At 48.2% G+C, this 27170-nt stretch overlaps 1 protein-coding gene across 4 annotated transcripts in view; it reads left to right on the top strand.

Moving 5' to 3' along the window:
* Positions 1–27170, top strand: part of NF2 (neurofibromin 2) — a 78168-nt gene that overhangs the window by 43851 nt on the left and 7147 nt on the right. Inside the window, exons 7-16 of one of the 4 annotated variants that reach the window (XM_029226306.1) lie at positions 2988–3063; positions 5451–5585; positions 10443–10517; positions 12387–12500; positions 15045–15167; positions 15832–16049; positions 17248–17353; positions 17827–17954; positions 19701–19866; positions 21259–21303. In XM_029226306.1, coding sequence (XP_029082139.1) covers positions 2988–3063; positions 5451–5585; positions 10443–10517; positions 12387–12500; positions 15045–15167; positions 15832–16049; positions 17248–17353; positions 17827–17954; positions 19701–19866; positions 21259–21294 — 1177 coding nt within the window. In that variant the 3' untranslated portion in view covers positions 21295–21303. Of the gene's footprint in view, positions 1–2987; positions 3064–5450; positions 5586–10442; positions 10518–12386; positions 12501–15044; positions 15168–15831; positions 16050–17247; positions 17354–17826; positions 17955–19700; positions 19874–21258; positions 22472–27170 lie in introns of those variants that run through there. The other 3 variants (XM_029226324.1, XM_029226316.1, XM_029226295.1) reach the window with 3 other exon arrangements.

Below are 27170 nucleotides of genomic sequence, written 5' to 3'. Positions count from 1 at the left end.
ACATACAGATGGCCAAGAGGCACATGAAAAGCTGCTCAACATCACTAATTATTAGAGAAATGCAAATCAAAACTACAATGAGGTATCACCTCACACCAGTTAGAAAGGGCGTCATCAGAAAATCTATAAACAACAAATGCTGGAGAGGCTGTGGAGGAAAGGGAACCCTCTTGCACTGCTGGTGGGAATGTAAATTGATAGAGCCGCTATGGAGAACAGTATGGAGGTTCCTTAAAAAACTAAAAATAGAATTACCATGTGACCCAGCAATCCCACTACTGGGCATATACCCAGACAAAACCATCATTCAAAAAGACACATGCAGGGACTTCCCTGGTGGCTCAGTGGTTAAGAAATCTGCCTGCCAACGCAGGGGACATGGGTTCAATCCCTGGTCCAGGAAGATGCCGCAGAGCAACTAAGCCCGTGCGCCACAACTACTGAGCCCACGTGCCACAACTACTGAAGCCTGTGCGCCTAGAGCCCATGCCCCGCAACAAGAGAAGCCACCCTAATGAGAAGCCTGTGCACTGCAACGAAGAGTAGCCCCCGCTCACCGCAACTAGAGAAAGCCCGCATGCAGCAAGGAGGACCCAATGCAGCCAAAAAATAAAATAAATAAATATTAAAAAAAAAAAAAAGACACATGCACCCTGCAGTGTTCATTGCAGCACTATTTACAATAGCCAGGTCATGGAAGCAACCTAAATGCCCATCAACAGATGAATGGATAAAGAAGATGTGGTACATATATACAATGGAATACTCAGTCATAAAAAGGAACGAAATTGGGTCATTTGTAGAGACCTGGATGGATCTAGAGACTGTCATACAGAGTGAAGTAAGTCAGAAAGAGAAAAACAATTATCATATATTAACGCATACATGTGGAACCTAGAAAAATGGTACAGATGAACCAGTTTGCAGGGCAGAAATAGAGACACAGATGTAGAGAAAAAATGTATGGACACCAAGGGGGGAAAGTGGTGGGGGCGTGGTGGTGGGATGAATTGGGAGATTGGGATTGACATACATTCACTAATATGTATAAAATAACTAATAAGAATGTGCTGTATAAAAAAATAAAATTCAAAAAAAAGTTCTATTATATGCATATCCCATAGCTTTTGCATCCATTCCTCTATTGATGGTATTTGGAGTAGCTATAGGTCTTTCACTTTTACAGAATGTTCTGCAGTGTACAATCTGATATCATTATATAATTGTATGAGTAGTTCTGAGGATAGATCCTTTAGAGGAGTTGCTGAAGCAAAGGATGTGAGCATTTCGCGTCTTGACAGGTGCCTCCAAATTGCCCTCTGAAAAGGTTGTACCTATGTACAAGCCCATCGGCTGTGTGTGAAAGTCTTCCCCCCCATTCTCTCCCCAACACTGGTTTTTAACCAATCTAATTTTTGTGATCTAAAAGATGAAATTTTGTATCTTAAATATTAGCATTTCCCCAATCACTTTAGGAATTGATCATCTTTTCATTAGCCTTTAATATTTTATTTCTCTTCTTCAAATCAAATTCCTATCACATGTTGTTGTTGTTGTTGTTTTTTGCGGTACGCGGGCCTCTCACTGTGTGGCCTCTCCCGTTGCGGAGCACAGGCTCCGGACGCGCAGGCTCAGCGGCCATGGCTCCTGGGCCCAGCCGCTCTGCGGCATGTGGGATCTTCCTGGACCGGGGCATGAACCCGCGTCCCCTGCATCGGCAGGCGGACTCTCAACCACTGCGCCACCAGGGAAGCCCACATGTTGTTTTTAACTCTTAAAAAAGTATACCGAAAAGTGGACAAGTCGTAAATATACCACTTGATAGATTCTTATAAAGTGAAAACACCAGGTAACACCAGGTGACAAGAAAGCACGTGCCCCCGATCACTCCTCCCCAGAGGTAACCACTCTTCTGAATCCAACTCCATGGATTAGTGTTGCCTGTTTTAAACATTGTATAAGTGCAATCAGACAGTTTCTGTTATTTGTGCCTCACTTCTTTTATGCAGCATGATATTGTGAGATTTCGGTTTGTGGCTTGTAACGGTGGTTTTTTCCATTTTTGTTGCTGTGTAGAATTCTGCTGTATTCATAGACCACACATTATTTATCCATTCCACTATTGATGGACATTTAGGTTGTCCCATTGTCTCCTGGTTTTTGCTGTTATAAATAACATCAAACAATTTTCCAAAGCAATTGTATCAATTTACCTCAACAACGTGTGTGATTTCGAGTTGCTCCACCTGCTTGCCACTGCTTATCCTCTCAGGTTGAATTTTTAAAATTCATTTGAGACCATTTTGAGATGGCAGAGAGGGAAGAAGGCAAAGTCATAGGGAGAATTGAGTTAAGATATTTCAACACTGTACCTATCTGGGAGTTTTCTGCAAGTCATTGCTACTTCAAGAGCTTCCTTTAAGTCTGACTCACAACTTAGAAGTGGGTGAGCTGGCTTGGGTTTGACAGCCTGGATAGCTCTTGCCCTAACCTCTAGCAACATCCAAAGGATTAAAATCAGGAAGGTGCCTTAACCTCCAATAACACCCAAAGGAATAAAATCAGAAAGGCCGCTCTCAGGTAGCTTGCAGAGAGAGATACATCATTACCAAAACCTTCTAGGTGAAGAAAGTACGCAATTAGATAAAGCAACAGCTTACGTAAAGTTAGAACATACAAATCCATTTGAGGGAGATGTACTATGTGCTTTTCTTGAATTACTCAAGCCGGATGTCACTGTTTACCAAGGGTAAAGCGTGAAATTGAAGCCAAGAGACACTAATGAATCTATTCTCTTGTTTTCATGGGGATGGGAAATTCTGCTTCACCTCTGTGTGGTGTGGTTAACAGACTTGGGATCGGGCAGAGCTTGGCTGGTAGCTGCCTGGCTCGCGTCTTCCCACAGTTTCGAAGCTCAGCTCGGTGTGCGCCGCCCTCCAGATTTCTCATTTCCGTGCCAGTGACGGTGTCTTTCATTCTCCTCGCAGGGACGAAGCTGAAATGGAATATTTGAAGATAGCTCAGGACCTGGAGATGTACGGTGTGAACTACTTTACAATCCGGGTGTGTAGAAGCCTCTGCGAGTTCCCTGTGTGTGGGTGGAGACTGAATGAGGGCAGACTGTTAAAATGGGTCCCTCCCCATCCCAGGGCGGTATTCAACAGTTCAGGGGAAGAGGAAGGGGAGGGTCTAAGAGCCTCATTTTCTATATTGGGACTTAAATTAGATCCTAGGTGATTAAGTATCGGTGGAGCCCGGGAGGGCCTGGTCCTGTCTGGGCAGAAACCTGTCTGAATGCTCTGGTGTAACATTTGATTATCTCTGGCTCTGTGAGATCCGGGTCCACAGGGAACACCTGTAAATACTTTCCTCCCCCAGGACACAAGGAGAGTAAAGCTGCTTTTACAGATTACTGATTTGTTTGGGTGGGGACTCTCCCTGGCAGGCTAATTGATTTTCTATGCAGACCATTAACAGTCCGCTGTCCTCTGGGAACCCGCTGCTCCTGCACCGGAGAAGCGTTTGTTTTCAGCCCCTGTTTTTCTCCTGTCTTTCTCCTGAGGCTCTGCTGCTGGTCGCAGCTCCTCCCAAAGGAGTTCATGCGATTTGCTGAAGTATTTCATTCCCGGTTCCAAACTGTAGATGAGTAGACAGTAAAACAGCCATCATTATAGTTAAGGCTTGCTTTCCTTTTCAGGGTTTCCATAAATTTTGTATTAAATTTAGGTAAATTGAAACACATGTAAAATATCCTAGGGATAGCTTTCTACTTTGTTTTCTAAATACGTATTTTTAATGGATCATTTGCATAAAATAAGGCACGCTGGCAAATTATGTCATTTTTGTATAGTATACAAATGCCTAAAAGATTTTCCCTAATAACGCCAAAGGTTGTTTTCTAAAGTTTTATTAATTTGTATTTGCTAATTGTTTGGTTTCTTTAAGGTCAAGACTCATTTGACACATTTCTGTGGTTTTGTCCATATGACTCCTCTTGCCCCACCACCTACATTCTAGAAAACTAGTATTTTATAACCCTTCAAAACCAGCTTCTTATGAGGGAATATTTCTACAGCAGTCAGACTAAATTATACTATTTTGTGCGTGTGTGTCTTGTATTGCGTGATAGATGAGGCTAATGGATATTTTAGTGTCATTGTGTTAAAGTTCCTGAAATTTCACCCTCACCTAAGGAAGACGTGTGCTTAAAACAATTTAAAAGGGGCTGCTTGAGTCCCCACTTCTCTGTTTATTCTCTAGAACAGTTGGAGCCTCATGATAGGAGACAGAGGATGCAATCCATTTTTTTAAAAAACTTAAGCTAGAAACATAATGAAACGTCTTGTTTTCCAAAACGTACTATAGATTTTTAAAGCACAAAGCCTCACTTGTGTTAACACAGTGGTTTTAAGAGCCCTGCAGATGAGCAGACGACTCTCCCTCCTGGTTTAGTGATCACATCTGACTTCAGGTGTTAGCTCGAGTAAAAGATGTATCTCAGAATGCTCACTCCTCCTCCTGACGCCTGCTGTTAGCCTTGTACTTCTCATCACAGTCCCGGCACCTTCTCAGTTTGCAGACCTTTTTTCCTGCCCTGGAGTCTTGGGTCCATTTCCTTGTTGTCAGCAAGGGGTCAGGTGTGGGGAGATTCCCCCCACTGCCGTTCGAGGACCAGACTGCAGCACAGGGGGATGGGCCTGCAGCCCGAAGAGGTGGCCTCCAGGTGCACACTGGTCAGTGATATGGGGGCCCAGGGCGCTTGCCCTATGGGTGCCCTGGCTGCTGGCCGGACTGCCATCAGAGGTACAGCCTGTGTACAGTCTATCAATTAAAGTTTTACACAGCTTTATTGGGGTACAATTTATATATAATTCATTTTGATATATTTTTCCGATATTTTGTAGTAAAAAATTTCCAACATGTAGGAAAGTTGGAGGACTTTTACAGTGCATACCTATGTATACCCACAGCCTGGATTCTACAGTTAACACTTTATACTTGCTTAATCACATTGAAACTACATTTTAATGTAAAATAAGGCCATCTGATCCCAGCACTTAGAGTTTTCTTTCTGGTAGTACAATAACCTTTTCTTTTAACATAAGAGTGTTTAATCCTACAAGTTTTTATTCTACATCTATGATAAGCCAGTTATTTAATTAGCGGTAACAGTGTTTCGATTACCTCTACTTTAGCCATCGAGCCAGTGACAGGAGCCCCCAGTGATCCTTCCGTGGGGCACATGAGTCACAAGAATGGTATCATTTTGCCTCCACCTGCCCCAGTTCAGGAAGCTGGAGGCCCCCTGGGTTCTAGGACAGCAGTGACTTCTGTTGGGACCTGTTGAAACTTGTCACATGTAACAGTCTATGCCAGGTTCTTTGGGAAGTTGAATAAAACCTTGAGCCTCAGCTGGAGGTGATGGTAGCTGTTCTTTGTCAAATCTACAGAATAAAAAGGGCACAGAGCTGCTGCTCGGAGTGGATGCTTTGGGGCTTCACATTTATGACCCTGAGAACAGGCTGACCCCCAAGATCTCCTTCCCGTGGAACGAAATCCGAAACATCTCGTACAGCGACAAGGAGGTAGGACCTGTCTGCACTGTAGATGCCCTGGCGGCCCAGCAGGTTTTTCCCCATCTCTCCTCCTTCTGGAGCAGCCCCAGCCAGACCGCTCCTTGTTAGCAGCAAGATCCTTTAATTCCCAGGCTTTGGGTTTTTGCTTGTTGATCTTTATAGTATTTACAGAACAGTACTGGCATCCTATTTTCAAACAGCATCACTAAACCCCTCTGCTGACTAATGAGAGGCTGGGAAGCTCAACTGTCAGTACTAAAACCCGGAGAACAGTAAACAAACCAGAAAGTAACCCTTTCTTATTACTTGGCTTTCTATTTCTGGTGAGAATTCTCTTTGTTTTTTTATTTTTAAATAAATTTATTTATTTTTATTTTTGGCCGTGTGGGTCTTAGTTGCTGTGCGTGGGCTTTCTCTAGTTGCGGCGAGAGGGGGCTACTGTTCGTTGCGGTGCTCAGGCTTCTCATTGTGGTGGCTTCTCCTGTTGCGGAGCACGGGCTCTAGGCACACGGGCTTCAGTAGTTGTGGCACGTGGGCTCCGTAGTTGTGGCTTGCTGACTCCAGAGTGCAGGCTCAGTAGCTGTGGCACACGGGCTTAGTTGCTCTGCGGCATGTGGGATCTTCCCAGACCAGGGATCAAACCCATGTCCCCTGTATTGGCAGGCAGATTCTTAACAACTGCGCCACCAGGGAAGCCCCTCTCTTTATATTTTAAATGTGGTGTATATTAAACCCTCTCTCTGTGTCCAGTGCTTGATTCATGTGGTGCAGAGATATGGGTATACACACACACACACACCTCTCCATAACATGTATATGAATGTATATGTATTTTTTATATATATATATATAGTATACATAATGTATACATATCAGCAGTGATATAAAGGATATCAGGCCAACTTGCTTACAAGAATTAAAGAAAAATTAAGTTTGAATAACTCAAATGAGCACTCTAACTTAGAATTCAAATATTACTATATAGGATTGTGACTTTTCCCTAATGCTGTAATCCTATATTTATTCATTCTTTGTTAATTTTTTAAATTAATTTTTATTGGAGTATAGTTGCTTTACAATGTTGTGTTAGTTTCTGCTGTACAGCAAAGTGAATCAGCTAAACATATACATATATCCACTCTTTTTTAGATTCTTTTCCCATATAGGTCATTACAGAGTATTGAGTAGAGTTCCCTGTGCTATACAGTAGGTTCTTATTAGTTATCTATTTTATATATAGTAGTGTGGATATGTCAGTTCCAATCTCCCAATTTATCCCCTCCCCCACCCTTTCCCCTTTGGTAGCCACATTCATTGTTAAGTTTAAGAGAGTTTTTGAGCATCTCCTTTGTGTTAGGTTTTGTGGGAGAAGCAAAGATGTAGAGAATGCAGTCTCAGCCCTCAGGGAAGTTATAGTCAAGTAGTGACTCAACTGCCGTGATACATAACCTCAGTGTGAGCGGCGGGTGACAGAGGTGGTGACGATATGGTGCTTTTCCACCTGCCAGCAGCTTTGCCCTGGCTCTGATTCAGTCTTCACAAGAACACTGCTGTGAGAGTAGGGGCTGTGTTCTGGTTGCTCTGTGTCACCTCAGGAAGCGGAGATGCAGAGGGATCAGGTGACCTGTGTCTGGTGAGAGGAATAGCAGAAGCCACATCCCCCGAGTTTCCAGAGAAGCACAGAGGATGGGCCCCGAGACTCTGCACCAGGCTGAGGAAGGCAGGCCCGGGCGTGGAGTGAGTAACAGAGACGGCCCACGTGGCTGCCTGCAGAGCCCCCACCCCATGCAGTTTTCCTGCTTTCTCTTTCCTCATGTAGCAACTCGAGGAAAGGAGCACCAGGCCCCTGGTTGCCAGTATGTGGTTGAGATCCACTCGGCCATGCTTGATGAGACAGATTGAGCTTCTTAATTCAAAACATTTTGGCTTCTCAGATTTTTGTAAGTAGCCCAGGAGATGAGCATTTAGGTATTTCTTTTTTAAAGCACTTAAACTGAAAGTTCTACGTGACTTAAAGCAGTAGGTGTGCTGGTAGTTTTTCATCTCCTAATTTCATAAAGTCTATTTACTGCACATCCACAACTTCGCGTGCTAAAGGCTCCCAAAACACTCATCCTTTACGGAAGCCAAGCAGTGAAGTCTCCCCTAGTGCGATGGCTCGACACAGTAAAATAATATTCCCTCTCCCGGGGCAAGGCGCCCCCGAGTTCCGTCAGGTCAGTAACTCACACAGTGCAAGGGCCCCAAGCTGAGTTGACATGATGAGAAGTAGTCTTGGTCATTATATACAACAACCATGCTGTCACAACAGAAGTGCTGGTTTATTTTAAGTGAGCCATTGATTCTGTGTGCATGCCCCGGCGTGGCACAGAGCCTGTGGTTTCCCCACTCCTTGAGGTTTCCCACTGACAGCTCTGGGCTTTGATAGCAGGGCCAAAAATAAGCTCACGAAATTCATAAATAGCAGCCTACACAAGAGCAATACTGCTTCTAAGTTCACTTGACCAAAAGCGAAACAAAGGACCATTTTTCTGTCCTCTGTGTGCTAACCCCTTGTTGGACAATATAGCATGTGAAAGAAATACCCAAGAATAGATCTTCCTAAACGACTTCATCTGCTTAGCAAGTCTTTCTTGGGAGTGGATATTCATGTTTAAAGTGCAACTTTGTCTATGACATAAATCACAGCAAGATCCTTTTTGACCCACATCCTAGAGAAATGGAAATAAAAACAAAAATAAACAAATGGGACCTAATGAAACTTAAAAGCTTTTGCACAGCAAAGGAAAACATAAGACGAAAAGACAACCCTCAGAATGGGAGAAAATATTTGCAAATGAAGCAACTGACAACGGATTAATCTCCAAAATTTACAAGCAGCTCAATATCAAAAAAACAAACAACCCAATCCAAAAATGGGCAGAAGACCTAAATAGACATTTCTCCAAAGAAGATATACAGATTGCCAACAAACACATGAAAGGATGCTCAACATCACTAGTCATTAGAGAAATGCAAATCAAAACTACAATGAGGTATTACCTCACACCAGTTAGAATGGCCATCATCAAAAAGTCTACAAACAATAAATGCTGGAGAGGGCGTGGAGAAAAGGGAACCCTCTTGCACTGTTGGTGGGAATGTAAATTGATACAGCCACTATGAAGAACAGTATGGAGGGTCCTTAAAAAACTAAAAATAGAACTACCATACGACCCAGCAATCCCACTACTGGGCATATACCCAGAGAAAACCATAATTCAAAAAGAGTCATGTGCCACAATGTTCATTGCAGCTGTATTTACAATAGCCAGGACATGGAAGCAACCTAAGTGTCCATCGACAGATGAATGGATAAAGAAGATGTGGCACATATATACAATGGAATATTACTCAGCCATAAAAAGAAACGAAATTGAGTTATTTGTAGTGTGGTGGATGGACCTAGAGTCTGTCATACAGAGTGAAGTAAGTCAGAAAGAGAAAAACAAATACCGTATGCTAACACATATATATGGAATCTAAAAAAGAAAAAAAAAAAAAGGTTCTGAAGAACCTAGGGGCAGGACAGGAATAAAGATGCAGACGTAAAGAATGGACTTGAGGACACGGGGAGGGGGAAGGGTAAGCTGGGACGAAGTGAGAGAGTGGCATGGACATATATACACTACCAAACGTAAAATAGATGGCTAGTGGGAAGCAGCCGCATAGCACAGGGAGATCAGCTCGGTGCTTTGTGACCACCTAGAGGGGTGGGAGGGAGACGCAAGAGGGAGGAGATATGGGGATATATGTATATGTATAGCTGATTCACTTTGTTGTACAGCAGAAACTAATACACCATTGTAAAGCAATTATACTCCAATAAAGATGTTAAAAATAAAAAAATTAAAAAAAGAAATAAAGTGCATCTTTGAAATCTAGGATCTGTCCGGTCTCATCAGGAAGGAGTGAGAGCAACAGTTGCCGTTTTTTCTTTATATTCGACCCTGCCTGGTAGTCTGACCCTGGGTTCTCCTACTAAGCTACCCACCCTCCCACCCGCCCATCCATAGCATTCCTCTTTCTCTCCCCTTTGATTTTTGTAGTATTTTCCTTTTCTACTGCAGTCCATTCTTTGTCACTCTTTAACCGTATTCTTTCTATTAACAGTTTTCATCAAACCATCCCCATGTTTGGAAATCTGGGGTGATGCCCTGTATGCTGTCACATCAAATCTAAGCCCTTCTGACTGCCCATCCCCAGCCCACCTCACCAGCCCCCACTCCTGCCTTCCTCCCAGTCTAAACCCATGGTTTTATCTTAGTCATCAAAGAGTTAATAATGACACACACACACACACACACACACACACACACACACGCTAGCACTGCTCATTTCCCCATCTTTGCCTTATTTCTATTGCTTGCCCTGTCCAGAATGCCCCTCCATCCTACCTTTTAGCTTCTCTGTCATATTCTTTGTCTAAGACCAGCTTATGTCCATCCTACCCAGAGGATTTGTGACTTGTGCCACCCAATGAGGCACTAACACGTGATGTAATCTCTTGAGTAGTTGACTCTTGTTGGTCTAGTTCCAGCCAGGTGGTGAGCCTCCTGTAGGCAGGGCCACCTCTGCGGCGGCCCTCCCAGTGTTGGCCTCAAAGTTGGGCCTGTCAAGGGTTTGTATTTCAGATTTCCAAGCCTAAGATGGTGCCGAGAACCCAGCTTCCAGGATCCTGAACTTCCTGGGCACCATGAAGCCAGGACAAGGCATGGCCTTGTGCTGGATCTTTGCTAGGGGGGTTGCTGCTTTTGTGGAGTTTCCCAGTTGGTGGCAATGTTCTAGGCTATCAGACTGAAACTGTTTTCTGCTTTTTCCTTTCAGTTTACTATTAAGCCATTGGATAAGAAAATTGACGTCTTCAAATTTAACTCCTCAAAGCTTCGTGTTAATAAGCTGGTAAGTTGAGATCCTGGTTTTTGTTACAGACTGTAGTTTTTCTGTGAAATTGAAAGCCATTTTTGAACCAGTATCAGAGTGACATGTTGTGAGGTGTAGAATGATAACTCACTTGGTACGTGCTTCTCTGATCAGCCTTGAAAGATTTCTCTTTAGCTTAACGTAGAGTCAAACCTACATTTTGTGATGAGGAATTTCTAAAAGTTATTTTTATTGAAGTACTTCATACATATGAAAGAATATGTATAATGTATACATGGGGTATAAAGAACAACAGAAATAAACAGCTACCTACCCACCACCAAGCTTTAAGAAATAGCACACTCCCAACACTGTGGAACCGCCCCTGCATTAGCACCCTACTGTCCCCCCTCTCCCCAAAGGTGACCACCATTCTCAGCTGTGTGCTTAATATCCCCCTGCTTTTCATCAGAACTTTAGTTCGTATACGGCAAGTTATGTATGTTTTTGAAATTTATATGTGTGCTATCAACTGTGTTCTTCTGTCACATGCCTTTTTTACACATTAATTTTTTTTTTTTTTGCGGTACGCGGGCCTCTCACTGTTGTGGCCTCTCCCGTTGCGGAGCACAGGCTCTGGACGTGCAGGCTCAGCGGGCCCAGCCACTCTGCGGCATGTGGGATCTTCCCGGACCGGGGCACGAACCCGTGTCCCCTGCATCGGCAGGCGGACTCTCAACCATCTGCGCCACCAGGGAAGCCCCTACACATTAATTTTTGAGATTTATCTACGTTGATGCTCAAAGATATGGTCCTTTCATTTCACTTCTGTATAGTATTCCATTATATATTCTGTTAATATATATATATATATATTTTTTTTTTTTTCTCTGTTCTCCTGTTAATGGACAATTAAGTGCTTTCTGCATCTTGTATCTGCCCACTGGTGCGCATGGGCAATTGCTTCCCTGGAGTCTAGAGAGTGTCTTCACATAGCCCTGCATGTGGTATATGTTCAAATTCAAGGTTATGTCACGTTGTTTTCCAAAGAAGGTGAATTAATGTACAGATCCAACAGCCCTGGGTGAGACTTCCTTTTGCCTTATATCCTATATCCTCAGCAATTGTGTTATTAGCCTTTAAAAATTTTTGCCAATCTTGTGCATTTAAAATGGTATCTCAGTGTCATATTAATTTGCATCTTTACTAATGAGGTTGAATATCTTTTTGTATATTTATTGGCCAGTCTCATTGTCTCTTTTGTCAAACTTGTTTCTTGTCTTTTGGCTGTTTTTCTTTTGGGTTGTTTGTTTTCTTTATTGGTTATCTCTTCTTCCACTTTGTGTCTTATTTTTCCTCTTGCTTTTTATGTCTTAACAATTTTTAATGTAGATAAATGTATACATCTTTTCCTTAACTGTTTGCGATTTTTGTGTCTTGCTTGATATCTTTCCTTATCCTGTGACCATCAAGATATTTTTCTATGTTCTCTTCTAAGAATTTCCAGGGCTTGATCTTTGCACTTAAGGCATTAATTCCTCTGGAGTCGAGTTTTGCATGTGGTGGAGGTGGGGGAATCCAACTTACTTTTTTCCCACGAATTACTTGTCGTCCCAGCCCTGCCTGTTGAACAAGCTTTGCCGTCATCTTCCCTGGTCTGCGGAGCCACGCCCTGACTCCGCACAGTGAGGGGCATCAGAAGACAAGCTAAATGGCACCCCTTCCTCTCTTCACTGTGATTGTCTCCAGAGCTGAGGCCTGGAGGCCATAGGGAGGACGTTGGTGTTTCCCTCCATACCTTCTCTCAGGTTCCCCACAAGAGCCCTTGGACCAAGATGCTGTAGCTGCTGTGCTGTCTCAGTGGAGTCAACGTGTGGGTATAACATTTCTCCTGCTTTCATTGCACAGATTCTCCAGCTGTGTATCGGGAACCACGACCTGTTTATGAGGAGGAGGAAGGCCGATTCTTTGGAAGTTCAGCAGATGAAAGCTCAGGCCAGGGAGGAGAAGGCCAGAAAGCAGGTGAGCAGGTGAACTGCCATTGTCTCCTGGTGGTGGTCTTGGCCGGGAGGTAAGGAGTGGTCATGGGCTCACAGGAGTCCTTTGAGCACGGATCTGCCTACTCTTATTTTATTCCTGTTGGGTCTTTTTGGCTGATGAATAAATGATGGTGGGACGTCAGCTCTGGAAATGAGGAATAAACTCTAACAGCATATCTCAAAGACACATCCCTAGTTATTTCTCCAGTGAATTGAGTGAAGTGTGATTAATGCACGTTGTGGGCAGAGATAGCCAAGCCCACATGTATCCACCCACCTATCCACCCATCCATCCATCCATCGTCCATGCAGCTAAACTTTCATTCTTTCTGCCTGCCTGTCTCCTGTGCCCAGCCTTCTCCTTTTCTAATTAGATGGTGATGGAATGCAGGGCGGCATCTCTGCGCCCACTGCTGGCATTAGACTCCGGCCGCTCTTCCCCATTGCAGGTCAGCCCAGGCGGCACATCGCCCACAGCGAGAGGTGCCAGGAGCACGTTATCAGCAGGCTGGACGATCTGCATCATTGTTTTCTACTCTTAGACCTTTTTGACTCACCGCAATCCGCACAGCTAATCTGAGCCCCGCTGCTGAGAAATATCAATCATGGCTTTGGATGAACTACTAGACAGAGTAGCAGCAGCTGCAATCGGCTGCCCTTAGGACTTGCAGGCTTGGAGGGGTAATAATTAGTCTGTGTGCAGCTCTCTAATTTGGGTCCTCCGACGAAGCTGGCTCCCGGCCCTGAGGTTTAGAATGAAATGCCCAGTGTGATCCATTGTGCTCTCGGCTCCGTCTCTGTGCTCTCGGCTCCGTCTCTTTGCTCTCTGAGATGGCAGGCCACAGATGTACTCTTTGGGATGCTTTGGGGTGGGGTGGGGGGCAGTGGAATGGATTTTGCTGGACAAAGAAATGCTCCTGGGCCAGCACAGGGTCATAGTGGCAACTTCAAGAAGAGCCCTCTCTGACCTCTTTATCAGCAGAGGAAAGCTTAGAAGTGAGAGATCTGATCACGGCAAGGAGTGTGTAAGCCTCCAGGCTGTGCAGAGAGTAGCTTGAACACACCCCTGGACCTGCACTGCCTGTAGGATGGCAGATGCACGTTCCTGGCATCTGGCAACCACAGGTCAGGGGCTCCATGGCCCAGCAGTACAGACATTGACCTTGGAGCCAGATGTGAAACTTAGTATGTGACCCTAGTGATTGACTTACCTTCCAGATCTCGGTTTTCTTATCTGTCAAGTGGAGCTAAGTATCTCTCTTCTGTGTCTCAGATCAGAGGACACACTGTACCTGAAGGTCTTTGTGAGCTGAAACCGCTTTGCAAACAGGAGGTCCCTTATGATTGGGGTGGAGGTCTCAGGGAGGGTGCAATGCTGAGAGCAGAAGGGAATTGTAGACTTTTTTCAAGTGGAGGATAATGGGGATCTAGTCATCCACCTAATGGGAATTGTAATATGATGGAAATTAGAGAACAAATCGTCCAGGCTTTTCATTGACCTGCAAGAGGAAAACTGGAGAAAAATTTACTGTATTTTATTGCTTGTCTTTGCATTATTCCTTCGAGGCCCAATGCATTTTTATGACTTACTATTTAGAAAAAGCAGCAATCTTAAAAATCTTGTGTTTGGGAGAAGATTGAAGCAAGAATTAAGTAATTAAATGTGCTTTAATTATTTAAGGAAGAAAATAGTGCAGTGGTCACTTCTGGCTCCTGCTTTCTGAACTCAGCTAGAGCCCTAGGATCACAGAGAATAGCACTTGTCCTCTGCTTATTAAGCTCGGCGTGTGGCCCGATTAATACAGTGATCCAGAAGGCAAGGGAGGCGGTAGCAGCTTAGTGCTGGTGCCGTAAGGATCAGGGCCGCGTCCTCACTCCTCCCCCCGTGCTCCCTCCTGTCACAGGCCTGGCTCAGGAGTTGCTTTCGCTTGAGGCTGTGGGGGTCTGTGCCTGGCTGCCGCCGCCTCCTGCTGTGAAATACGATGTGTGAGCTATTGATGCATCACACGGATGATTCCATCTTCTCCGAGGGTCAGAGGCAAGAGTGGAGCTACTGTTGATGAGATTAGAGGTGTGGGAGGGGTCTGTGTGGATAAGAAGTGGCACGGTGGCTCACGGTGGTGGAGAGGGACATGTGGTCTATCTCTGGAGCTGCCCCTTGGGGAGAAGGAGCCTGCATTGTGTCCTGTCAGCTGCAGGGCAGAGCCACTGGGGTCTCAGGCACGTTGACCAGGTAGCTGTTTCTGTACCCAGCGTGTACGGATGCGCCCGTACATCCAGGTGGAGACTGGCTCCGTGTTCTGCTGTTTGTTCATTTACAACTAGATGATTTTTCAATAAGCACGGCTTTCCACTCTAGAGCTGGTTTAGAAGGATGGAGGGTGGTGGGCGAGGAGAACAACACTGGTACCTGAAGTCCAGGGAAGAAAAGGGTCCCCAGAGGGGAGACCCTGGGCACTGGCTGTCCTCAGATCTGTGGCACAGCAGGTCATGGGCCCTGTGACCAGCGGCCGCTCATTCCCCCTAGATGGAGAGGCAGCGCCTCGCTCGAGAGAAGCAGATGAGGGAGGAGGCTGAACGCACGAGGGACGAACTGGAGAGGAGGCTGCTGCAGATGAAGGAAGAGGCGACGATGGCCAACGAAGCCCTGGTGATTTCCAAGGGGCTGGGTCCTGGGAGGCTACTCGGACTCCCTCTGGTTCTGGAGTTAGGCCCCCAACTCCAGAATTAGGCACATTTACTTTGACATTTTGGCTTAAAATTATTGTCTTCCTCTCCGCCTGTGTTTCCAGGAGCAGATTTAGATTGAGTTCAACCTCCAAGTGCAGGCAGACTCCACTCACTGTGGGTCACCTTTCCCGCAGGGTGTCTCAGCCTTGGCCTGCCCCACCTCGGGGCCAGGTCATCCCCTGGTGGGGGCCATCCTGTGTGTTGAGGGCTGGTTGGCCGTGTCCCTGGCCTCTGCCCACTAGATTCCCCTATTTGTGATAATCAAAAATGTCTCTAGACATTGTGACGTGTCCCCAGAGGGCACAGTCTCCCGTGCTTTTGAAGCACTTATTTAAAGAGAAAGAAGGACAGAGTTAAGTTGGGTTTCTCCCTCATAAAGTGTAGCCTCAGCTCAAGTGGGTCCCCATGGAGGGACCCTGAAGGGCCTTCTGAGAAGTTGAAGGGTGTGGCTTGGGGACACTCAGTGGCAGGGCCCCAAGGAGTCCAAGACCTTGGTCCTTGCTGACCTGAGTGTCTGAGACCTGATCGGGGCGGGATGACAGGCACAGGACTCCTGTTCCCGCTGAGCACGCTCTTTTCTCCAGATGCGGTCCGAGGAGACAGCCGACCTGTTGGCCGAAAAGGCCCAAATCACTGAGGAGGAGGCAAAGCTCCTGGCACAGAAGGCGGCAGAGGCCGAACAGGAGATGCAGCGCATCAAGGCCACGGCCATCCGGACAGAGGAAGAGAAGCGCCTTATGGAGCAGAAGGTGCTGGAGGCCGAAGTGCTGGCGCTGAAGATGGCTGAGGAGTCCGAGAGGAGGTCAGCATGGGGGCGGGGAGGCCCTGCGCTGGGGCAGAGCCTGCTGGCAGCTGCTGACCCGTCTCCCAGGCAGGGGCAGAGGCTCCTTCCCGCACAGGCCGGTGGGGCTGGAGCTGGACGGGCGCAGGAACCTAGTTCTCCTGTCCAGTGGACTCTGGTCGGGCTGTGCCTTTGCAATGAGCCCCCGCCTCTGTGATGCTCGTGTTTGCAGGAAAACCATCGAGCTTGTCCACAGGCTGCTGTTAGCTGAGGAGACATGAGGAGGCTCTTCTGACATTTACAGAATGTGCTTCTTTTCCCTTTTGGTTTGAGGGGTGTGTGGGGAGACAGCAGCTATTCACCTTTAACGCTTCCCTGAAGATGGGAGGGGAGGGCACGGTGCCCTGGCTCACGACCAGGTCGAAGGATGGGACTGTAGTCTGTTCTTTTCAAAGACAATTGGAGGCTCTGGGCTGTGCTGGTTCCGCAGCCGTCAGACAACCCTGGCTCATTCCTTGCGGCACTCGGTCTGTGGGTTTAGAACACCTGAATTTGGCTTTTCACTGCCAGGGTGCAGTCGCTACAGTTTCCTCTCCATTCTTTGCATGTCATTCTGGGAATACGGTTCCACGTTTCCCGCCCTGCCCCAGGCTCCTTTCTTTCCATGTGCGGTCACTTCCCCGTGAATGATGTGTGTTGGGCTGGGTCCCCTGGGTCCAGTGTCCTGACGAGGCACGAGGCCCTCAGCGACGTACTTATCTTCCTGCCCGAGGAGGTTGTTTCACTTGGGGTTCGTGAAGAATCAGTTCTTTCACATCCTGCCCTTTGTGATCCAGTATGACACCTTTGCCCAGCCTACTCTCACCCAGAAAGAAGCAGAGGAAGCTTCTAGCTCCTCCCCTGATTTCCCTCCCCATCCCCCAGTTGCAAAGGTTCATCCTTGACTCTTCTGGCCACCTGCTTCACTGCTCTCCCAGTTTTGATTTAAACTGGAAATCAGTTGAAATGAACAATACCTGGGAATGTTGTTCCTGCTTCGGAAGTTCTGATTTCATGTAAATCCTCCTCCATCCCCCAACCCCCGTGCTTGTTTGCCTGGTCTGGTGCCACCCTCAGGGTTAATCCAGCTCCCTCCTCTCCAGGGGTCAAGGGGGAAGAGGGGTCTCTTTCCTCCTCCTGTCATCTTCTGTGGAGCTGAGGGCCCCTTCTCTCCTTGCAGGGCCAAGGAGGCAGATCAGCTGAAGCAGGACCTGCAGGAAGCCCGCGAGGCAGAGCGAAGAGCCAAGCAGAAGCTCCTGGAAATCACCACCAAACCCACATACCCGGTGAGCCTGGGGCTGCCAGCCACGCTGCTTCTCACCTCGTAGCGGTCCCTTCCCTCCCAGCCCTCCGGTTCCCCTGGTGGGGCCTTCAGGGCGACTGTTAAGCAAACGCATGGTGGAGTGAATGGTGCAGAATGTTCTAGGGCCTTGAAAGAGAGACGGGACGTGGGGAGGTGACTTGGTTTAAGCAAAGTAACAGAGGTGGGAAGCAAAGTGGTCCAAGGGGTAATAAATGATACCATTGACGATCTTATAGGGCAGATGGTGGGAGACGTAGATTGGGGCCATATTTTAGACAACCCTCTGATCTGGGAGGAGAAAGTCCTCAAAACAAATCTAACTGCCTCCCTTTCTGCTTCAGGGGTGGGCACGCTGGGTCCAGAGCCTTTGTGGCCTCTGGAGGGGTGGGTGGTTGATGCAGCAGTGCCCTCTGTTCGTGTGGAACCGAACCTCCTAATCAGATTTCTCCTTCGTAGCCTATGAACCCACTCCCAGCCCCGCTGCCTCCTGACATACCAAGCTTCAACCTCATTGGTGACAGCCTGTCTTTCGACTTCAAGGATACTGACATGAAGCGGCTTTCCATGGAGATAGAGAAAGAAAAGTACGGAGCCCCCTCCCCTCCCCTGTGCCCCGCGTGGGCAGCCTGGCACTAACTCCTACAAAGGTTTGTTCTGTCCTCACCCACCGGGAGAGGAATTTCCTAATTGGAAATGAAGGGCGACAGACCAGCATTCATCTTCCAGGATAAAAATGACACTTGATTGGTGATCTGGAGTTTATAGTTACTCCAGAGCTCACCTGAAGTCTAGGACTGGCTGTCAGAGGTCTCCAAGCCAGTCAGACCGCTGTTCACGTGGTGGTCCATGGTGGTCGTGTTCTAACCTGGTGATGTGACACGTTTCCTAGTTGTGTTCTCTGGCGGCTGAGCTCTGTGGCGGGTCCCATGTCTAGAACAAGGACGAGAGAGAAGAAACTCCAGCTCAAGGCTGAGGAGGGCAAATGGCTGGGGCTACAGTCATATTGAGCAGCCCTGCTGCGGGATCCGCACTTTGAGCCCGGCGTGCCCTGAGCTGTCTTCCTCCTTCACTTTATGGTCAGGGGACGTAGCTCTGAGATGGAAGGGAGCCCCACTGCAGAGGGCACCTAACCGAGGTCCCCTAATCAGGGCCGTCGGTAAATCGGCCATCTGTGCCATGGCTGGGCAGGGAAATGTCACAGTAGCTACCAGGCACGAGGTGCCTGGGTGACAGGGTCCTTTATCTTTTATCTCATTCCGTTCCCACCAACTGACTTCAAAGGTAGGTTTAGTGTTCCCATTTATAAATGAGAACCCAGATTTAGAGCATTTAAGGAGCTCACCCAGCACCCCACAGCTGATGAGGGACAGATCCGGGGTTCAGCGCTTCATCCGTCTGACTTTGCGGCCCATGTGCTTTCACCTGTTTGGTGTCCTCAGGTAACCCTCTCCGTGTCCAGCCCGGGCAGCCACAGGCCGGGCAGTAAGTCTCTCTGGGCTCGTGTCCTGAGGATAGAGGGACCCAGCGTCTGTGTCTGTGGCACCCCCAGTCCCCTCCACCCGTGGTGGAGTTCCCCTCTACCCTTCACTGTTTTCTAGGTGTGCTCGGCAGTACGTGGTTGTGTGATCAGGGTGAGGCTGCTTACTGCCTTTTCACAGTTTATGTTTTCTTACTCATTACCTGTGCGCACCAGGCACCACCCGTGCGTGGGAATCACTGCAGAAGGTCCCTTGTGTCTGTGATGCCCAGTTTGCCTGGCTGTGCCCGTGTAGCTGGACACCCTGAGGATGGTTTCCTTCATAGATAACCGTGTGTGCTTGCAGGTGGTGGTGGGCATCTTTCTATTCCTGGTGTTTGCTGAGTGGGCTTCTGTCATCTTTAGGAGATTATGTCCCAAAACAAGTAGGGATGTGGCCATGGCCTATCAGAAGAGGTCACTAGAATGGAATTACTTCTCCGAGAAGGGTTGAGACAAGATTGTTTTGGATGCCAGGAGGCTTGTTTCTTGTGTTGTTTTCTGTGTAGAACTAAAAACTGTTATCCATTACAACTGGTATGAGAGTTTACTGAGGCTTTCCTACACTTCCTTCTGTTTAATCCCGACCACAGCCCTGTGATCATTATCCCTATATTATGGATGAGGAAACAGATGCAGAGCAGTTTAGTGACTGGCCCAAGCTCCCATGGCCCGCGAGTGGCCAAGCAGAGATGTGAACCCCAGGCTCAGACCCTGGGTCCCAGGCCACGCAGCGTGTGGGTCTGGTGCCTCTCGGCCACGGTGCGCCTCACTGTTTGCCAGACCCCCTGATACTCTGTCCTCTCTCTGGCAGAGTGGAGTATATGGAGAAGAGCAAGCACCTGCAGGAGCAGCTCAATGAACTCAAGACAGAGATCGAGGCCTTGAAACTCAAAGAGAGGGAGACGGCCTTAGATATTCTGCACAACGAGAACTCTGATCCGGGCGGCACCAGCAGCAAACACAATACCATCAAAAAGGTACCGAGTCTCTTGTCTTTTGCTGATTAGGGCAGTCGTTAATGAAACGTGAGGTTGGCATCTGGTTTCCTCAGAGGCTGAGTCATTAGACTGTTGTCACTTTTTATATGTACTTAGTTGAGGAATTTTTTTGACTCACGCCAGAAAGGGAATTTAATCTGCCAATGTCTGTGAATCCATTGACTCGATGGAAGGGGAGCTTGTGTTAAAAGCTCTGATGAAATGAATCATGGTTACAGGACAGGTTTTGATCCATCATTTAGCAGTAGAGCAATTCTGTCTTTTAAGCCGAGGGGAGTTCTGCCCAGGGAGCTGCCTTACTTAATGAGAAAGCAAAATGAAAGGGAGGCTGTTGAGAATGGACTCTCCCTCTCGTCTTTTTGTGTTTTTAAGTGGCAAGGACTGTAAAATTCTGTTCTTGATTTGGAAACCAAATTCTGAATTTTTAACATTTTTCAGACTTCAAAGGGAGTATCTAGAAGAACCTTAATGTTTTAAGAGATGAGACTTCATTTATGTTGCTAACAGTTTCATGTCTTTCTCCACGGATATTTTGAGCTTTCAGCATTTTGGAGGAAGTTAAATTCCATACTGTCAGCCCAAGAGTGTACATCTCTTACGCTGGGCAAAGCGGAAAGGTCCTCTCCTGCCACGTGATGTCAGCTCCTGTCTCTTCCCCCAGGACCAGGCTAACACCCGTAAAATGGGGGTCAGTAAGACAAGGCTCTTCATTGAGTTTCGGTGGTGATAGTTAGATGTGTTTCACTTTGTACGCTTTAGCGTAGTCTTTAAATTGATCTCCCAGTTTGAGAACTGTCTGTTTTCAAGAGATCTGTATCTACCTGCCATCGTTGAGGGGTACAGTCGGGATCCCTGAATCCTCCCTCTTGACTCCGGTTAGTATTGGCACCGAGTAGAGAATTCCTTTTAATAGCGTGACCTGGAGGGAGAGACCTTTCCACAGTCCACGTTCTTCTTTCCTCCAACTTCTGTAACTTACCGGGTTTCCCTTCCAAACCAAATTCTGAAACAGTTAGCAAAGGGGAGCTGGAGCGAGGCCTCAGCCAGTGAGCAGAGAGAAAGAAGGATGACTGGGCCAGTGAGCCAGTTGGGCCTCACAGGAGCTGCCTCGGACCCCTCCCTGCCCCACTCCCTCCCCCGGGCGCTGGGCACAGGCTCATCTTTGCCACTGCTTCTGTGAGCCGGGCCCTCGACCACAGGGCCCTGGGGTGCTGAAAGCTGGGGAGACCCGTTTCCAAGCCATAAAAACACACAAATGAAGTGACTTGTCACAATTCAGGCCTGTCTGAGCATTTTGCAAATGGCACATGTGGCATTGTTGATATCACAGGGTATGTTTTTGTTTTTCTTCATTTTATTTTGCTGGTTTAGCCTCAAGCCCAAGGCAGAAGACCTATCTGCATTTGAGCCCTCAAAGTAGGTTATTCCCAGGTACTCTGTATGTGGTGATGGGACTGACCTCTGTGATACTAACCCCTGCATGAGCTTGCCTGTCTCTGTCCCCGGGCCGTGCCGAGCCCTCCCGAGGGCAGGTGGCGCCTGGGGACTGGCCGCAGCATGCTTCGAGTCTGAGAGCAGGCATCCGCCCTGTGGGGCCAGAACAGCCTCCAGGGTCCGGAAGGCTGCCTCGTTCTGAAGAGCATGTCCTGGGGCTGTAGGACCAGCCGTCCTTCACATCTTGTGTCGTTGTCGGGCTGGGGAAGGTCATGGCTTCTTGTCCGGTCAGGTCTGTCTAAAGTCCTTTGTCTTGGTGGCGTACTCCTTAGATAAATAACCCTAGCATGGAAACGGGGTCAATTTGGGTGTTCTTAAGACTGGTGCCTTTAAAACGAGATCAGCCTCTGACAGCCTCTGAAGACCCGCAGTCATACCTGGCGGCTTCTGGTCGTGGGATGAAGGGGCTGCCCGTGTTCCCTCATTTTCTCCTCTAGAGCCTCCCTTTCTGTACGCATCTATTCTCTTTTCAAGTACAGCAAACCAATAGCACAGGGGTCTGATACGCAGTCAGGCTAAGCGGACTCTCTGTTCGCCGGCACGCTAACGGCCACCTCTGCCTGGGCTTCTCCGCAGTCTGGGGCACGGTCGCAGTCGGCGTGAACTCATGTCGGGACAGAGAAGTCCGGGCACCCAGCAGACGGGTAGTCAGTGCTCGTGGAGCGAATTAATTGAATAATTGCTGCTTTCCTTTTGCAACAGTTCATTATTCTCCCAACAGGCCTAGGCAGTGGAGAGAATTTATTAGGCGCAATAATAACATCCTGCCTCTGCTCCTCGCCTGCTCCCCAGTAGTACCCCCGCCAGCAAGCCCACCCACACCTGACAGTCACATGGGATGTGTCCTTCGGTGTCCTCACCGTGCTTTCTGCTCCTAGAATAAAATAAGCCCATTGGAAGCTCTGTGCGAAACAGTGCGATCTGGCATAGGATAGGTCCTATTTGTGGTTGCTATTAAAGTCCCAGATGGATCTCATTAGAAGATGGATTCGATCTGTCAGTGGTTCCAGGAACCCGTGGCGTGAACCACAATTTGCGTGTGACACTTTTGTTTAGCAGGCTCCTGTTTCTTCAGCTTTCATGCCGCACGCTGGCGCTGAACATGCCAGCACCAAGCGGCGCATGCTCCACGCCAGGCAGGTGTGAAGAGCACAGAGTGGGCGGGCCGGGTGGCACCTCTGCTCAAGGGATCACCCCGTGGCACCCAGAGGACCCCGGGGTGGCTCCACTGTGGCTTCCTGGACCCCGTGGCAAGCACAGGGGCACGCAGGAAGTCTGTGCTGTCAGATATTCTCTGCATGTGACCGTCCTGTTCTACCTTTATATGATTTCACCTCTCTTCTTTCTGTAATGATTCAGAACGCTTAAATTCTTCAGGGACCCAGTTCTGACCGTCAGTTCTCACTGAGCTGTGATTATAGACAAATGATGTTTGATTTGTAGTCAAATGTGTACCGCTCCTAGGACATGCACAGAAGCCTTTTTTTTTTTTCTTTTTTTTTAGTGTCTTGATGTGAACTTGTTTTCAAAGTATTCTGCCAAGCTCCAGTTAATCAAGAATTCTGATTAATCAAGGATTAATAAAATGGAGTTGGCTCTTAATACAGCTGGACTTAGTATCACCAGATTAAATAGTGGCAGCTTTTGCTACACGTGAAGTTGGATGCACTTTCCACTTTCTCGACTTTGGTGGTCCCTGTGGCCAGTGACCAAGCCTGACAGCCAGTCACCTGCTGTGCTGGGGCGGCTCTGGCCTTGTGCCTGCTGTGGTCTGGGCTGAAGTGAGCCTAGCTGATGAGAAATACCACGGCGGGCTTTGAAGTGTGGGCGCCTAGAATGTCAAGGGCACAGCTCCATCTAGAAAGTCCGGGATGAGAAATGCAGACCGGTGGTGAACTGGAGAGTTTCCATTGTCCTGAAACTTGTCATTAATCTTGGTTCAAACCAGCCTGCATTGATTTTTGTTTTGTTTTTCATGTCTTTTGATCATAGATTTCTTCAAGGAAAGACTGGTTCTGCTACCTCCCGTGATCCGGGGGTACTCCTCCCCCTTGCTGTCTGTCCTCTCCTGCCTCACCTCGAGGCCGGTGTCTGACCCTGACTCATCAGGACCCTCCAGGGCTGGTGACACTTAAGCTAATTACAAGGGTTTACCCACGGGTTACATGGGAATGCTGAGAGGCAGTCCAGTTTTCTTCACCAGGGTTGCCGCTGCTCTGCCACTTACTATCTCTAAAATTCTTACCTTCTGTTAAGGGTCAGTGTCCTCACCTGTAAAAAGGGAATAAACAGTTCGTTCCCCCCCCCCAGGATTGTTATGAGAATTTAGTGAGTTCACTGTAAGGACTCAGCGAGTGCTTAAAATTATATAAAGAAACGAATCTGCTTGTGACCCTGGGCTGAGGGACGCACCACAGTTACGTGCACAACTTGTGACACGCGTATACAGTAAGTGTCTTAGTTTCCGTGTGTTTAGAGGTAAAAACTTTTAAAACTCCAGAATGAACTCCGCTGACTGTACTATCTGATTTGGATTTGCAAGGGTGTATTTTTCTCCTCCTGCTAATCTTAACTCCACATTTCAATTTTCTCCCAATCGATAATCAGTACAACTGGTTTGGCATTTGCATCAGAGTCCCAAGCGGTGCTAGTGATCAGAAGCTGCCCTTGGGAACGTAGATTTGTGGCATTCTCGGGGGGAGTGACCGTGACATGTATTCCTGGACTCTGGGTCTTGTGAGCGAGGGCGTGGGGTCTGGCAGTGAGGCTGGGGGAGGGGGACACGGTGTCTTGGGCTTGAACCTCTTGCCTTCAGAGCCACTGCACTGATGAAGTGAGTGGTGGCCAGGTGTGACTTAGCTGGGCAGCACATTCTGGAGGTGACAACACGTTTGCAGCCTTCATCCCCTCTCAAGGGACAGCTTCACTCCCCAATTCTGGGCTGGTATGAGCGCCAGGAAACTTGTCTTTGTTTTTTGTGCCCGTGGTCTCTGAAGAAGCACAGGATTTCAAAGGCAGTCGACAAATGAGAAATCCTGTGGGTCATAGAGCTTAGAAAGCTTATTTTTTTCGTAAATGGTGTGAACCATCGAGGTCTAGCTGTGGTTTCCGCTGGTGGAGGAGCAGGAATGGGGAGCCTCGACATTTATCTGAAGCTCCAGCCGCCTCTCTCTTAGATTGGGAAGACATAAAAGTTCAATGTCATCTTCAATTTGCATGGACTCCCTTTGGAGATGCAGGGCTGGCCGAGTCAAGTGGAGCACTTAAAACACCAGGGAAGTGATAAATCACAGGGCGAGGGTGAATAAGCGTGAAAGGCGTCTCCCACAGTTAAAGCAACCAGCCAGGCCTCCCTTGTGACCTCCATCAGCATCGCCTGCCTGGACGGGGGCAGCTCCACAGGCTGCGCTGCCCGTGTGGTGAACACATTCAGCACCCCCAGACCCTGCTCAGGGACCCACAGGGCTCTGCCTGCTTCGGAAACCCTGCGATGTCTGGTGGAGCGTCCCCTGCCTTGGCTCCCTGGCTCCAGAACTTTCCCTTTGTGAGAACAGGGCAGATGTGGTGGGGGGAGGGTGGAGAAGAAAGGGGAGCAGGAGTGGAGTGGGGAGCAGGGGTCAGCAGAGGCACCAGGTGTGGATGAAGAACACAGGAGAGAGGGCACTGGCTCCGTGGGAAGCTCGGGGGAGGCGTCGCAGGCATGGGCTGGTCTCGGGGCACCCTCCTCCTGGACGTGAAGCCTGGGCTCATCCCTGAAGGCCACTCCCACCTCACGCAGACTGAATGTCCACACGCCTCTTAACTGTCGAGCGCTTCCAGTTTTCTTGCTTGTCCCTTGTAGCTCCCTAGGTAGAAGATTCTACCAGCCTCTTTGCCAAAAGACCACGATCCAGTCCCTCCCTTTGGTTGGTGGGCTTTACCTGGTCAAGCAGTTGTCCTTTGGGAGGCGTTGAGGAGTGTGCAAAACCTGCCTTGCCCTTCTAGGGTATTTTACCACCATTTGGAAGTGTCTGAGGACATTAGTGGGCCTGATTGGATGCAGTAAGACATCTCATTTGGTCCCTCAGCACTGAAGATACGTTTCAGTGCAGCATTCCTCCAGCACCTGATTTGTCACTGCAACAGCGGGAGGGAAGAGTCGGGATGCAAACTCATTCTGCAGGCTCGAGGTTCTATTCTTATGATCCTTGCTGTGATTTCCCTTCTGATATTGGCAATTTGAAATAACATCGGTCTATCTGCCCCATTTCCCGAAGGTGCTCGTTCAGAGTGCTCTGTGCCCATCAGTTAGCCTCCCCCTGCCCAGCGAGGTGAATCAGGCCGATTCGTCCATTTTCCAGGTGGAGGAATGAAATGAGGCCCTGCCAGCATCACACGGGCAGCTCGAGACATGGGCAGATACCGGTTTCCAGGCATCATTCTGCCACTTTAGGTCCCTAAAGGATTAATAAACCAAAGGCACCCTCTGGGTTTTCCCAGGCATATTTCTCTCTAGAGCAGATACAGTAGCTGATAGCAAATTGGATTTGTTAATTGTGGTGGACTCGGCCCTTCATCCCACCTCTGCTTAGGGATAAGTGTGTGGACAGCTCTCTCCCCGTGCACATCACCAGACGGCATTTGGGTACAAGCTGTCAACTAGCAAGACAGCTGAATAGCTTAATCTGACCCGTTTATAGCAGCCATCCCCCCTCACCGGCCCTGCCCCCTCAGCTTTGATTTGGAAGGGGAATGTTTATCACACCCCAAACCAGAGATTATGTTGGAATTTGCTGCTGCTGGATTTGGCTGTCACCTTCCTGCTCCTGGTGGAGAATCTGCCTGTCCTTTTGTATCTGCGCCCTCCCCCGCTCCTTCGTTCTCAATATGTAGTGGTTGAGAGGAAGTGTAACATGATTTTAGGGCTTGCATTTCAATTCCACTGCATTTTTATGGGACAAGCAGAGTCTCAGCGCCTAGAGTTATTAGGTTAGTATCTAAAATGGGTTCAGCGTTGTGGGTCTTTTTGTTTAAAATGAATTAGACTCTCCCCCACCCCTTCTTCTCTTCTCCCGCCGGGATGAGTGGATTGAGGTGAGGCCCCCAGAGACTAGTTGGAGGAATCCTGGCGCTCTGATTAGTTTTCTTCTCCCAGCTTAATTGTAGAGCTTCTTCTCTCTCATCATTGATAGCCGAAGTGGCTCTGTGTCCCACCCACCCCCTTTTGCTTTAGGAACAAGATTATCACAGTGCGGCCTTGTGAATCAATTTCTCTGTGCTGATGAAAGTGTAATTCATTCTTAATCAAACAGCCTTGCTGCTGCAGGCTCTGTGCCGGAATACATTTAGTTATTCTGTCTTCACTTTGGGAAGCAATCCCTCTCAAAAGGACTTTTGGAGGAGAGCTGGAAGGAGGGAGCTGGCAGCCAGCCTGGGGCTGTGGTTTTCCAGCAGGGGGCACTCCTGGGAGTGAGGCCGGAGGAGCTTCGTAGCTGGAAGCCTTCACTGCAGAGCAGGCCAGGAAGGATCGGCGAGCCTGGTGCTGGCCTCGGTGCTTCCAGGCTTGCTGTCTCTACACCCTGGGGCCCTCTCTCAGGGGCAAGCCAGGTCCTTGTATCTAGACGGGCTGCCTGAAACCCTCGCCCAGTGAGTGGGATCCCGTGAGTCTGCATATTGTTTGCATGCCCGGGTTCAGGAGAGGCTGCCGGGTACCAAGTCCTTCCCTAGGGTTGGAGGAACCAGCCTCCTCTCTTTTTAAGGAGACAGAAGTGTCTCCCGAATCTGATTCATTAGCTGGTGGAGGTGTCTGT

Source organism: Monodon monoceros, unplaced genomic scaffold, assembly GCF_005190385.1.
Source record: "Monodon monoceros isolate NGI ecotype Baffin Bay Population unplaced genomic scaffold, NGI_Narwhal_1 Super_Scaffold_1, whole genome shotgun sequence".
Taxonomy (NCBI): domain Eukaryota; kingdom Metazoa; phylum Chordata; class Mammalia; order Artiodactyla; family Monodontidae; genus Monodon; species Monodon monoceros.
Note: the sequence above shows the minus strand (reverse complement) of the source record. Positions and strands in the feature narration are given on the sequence as shown.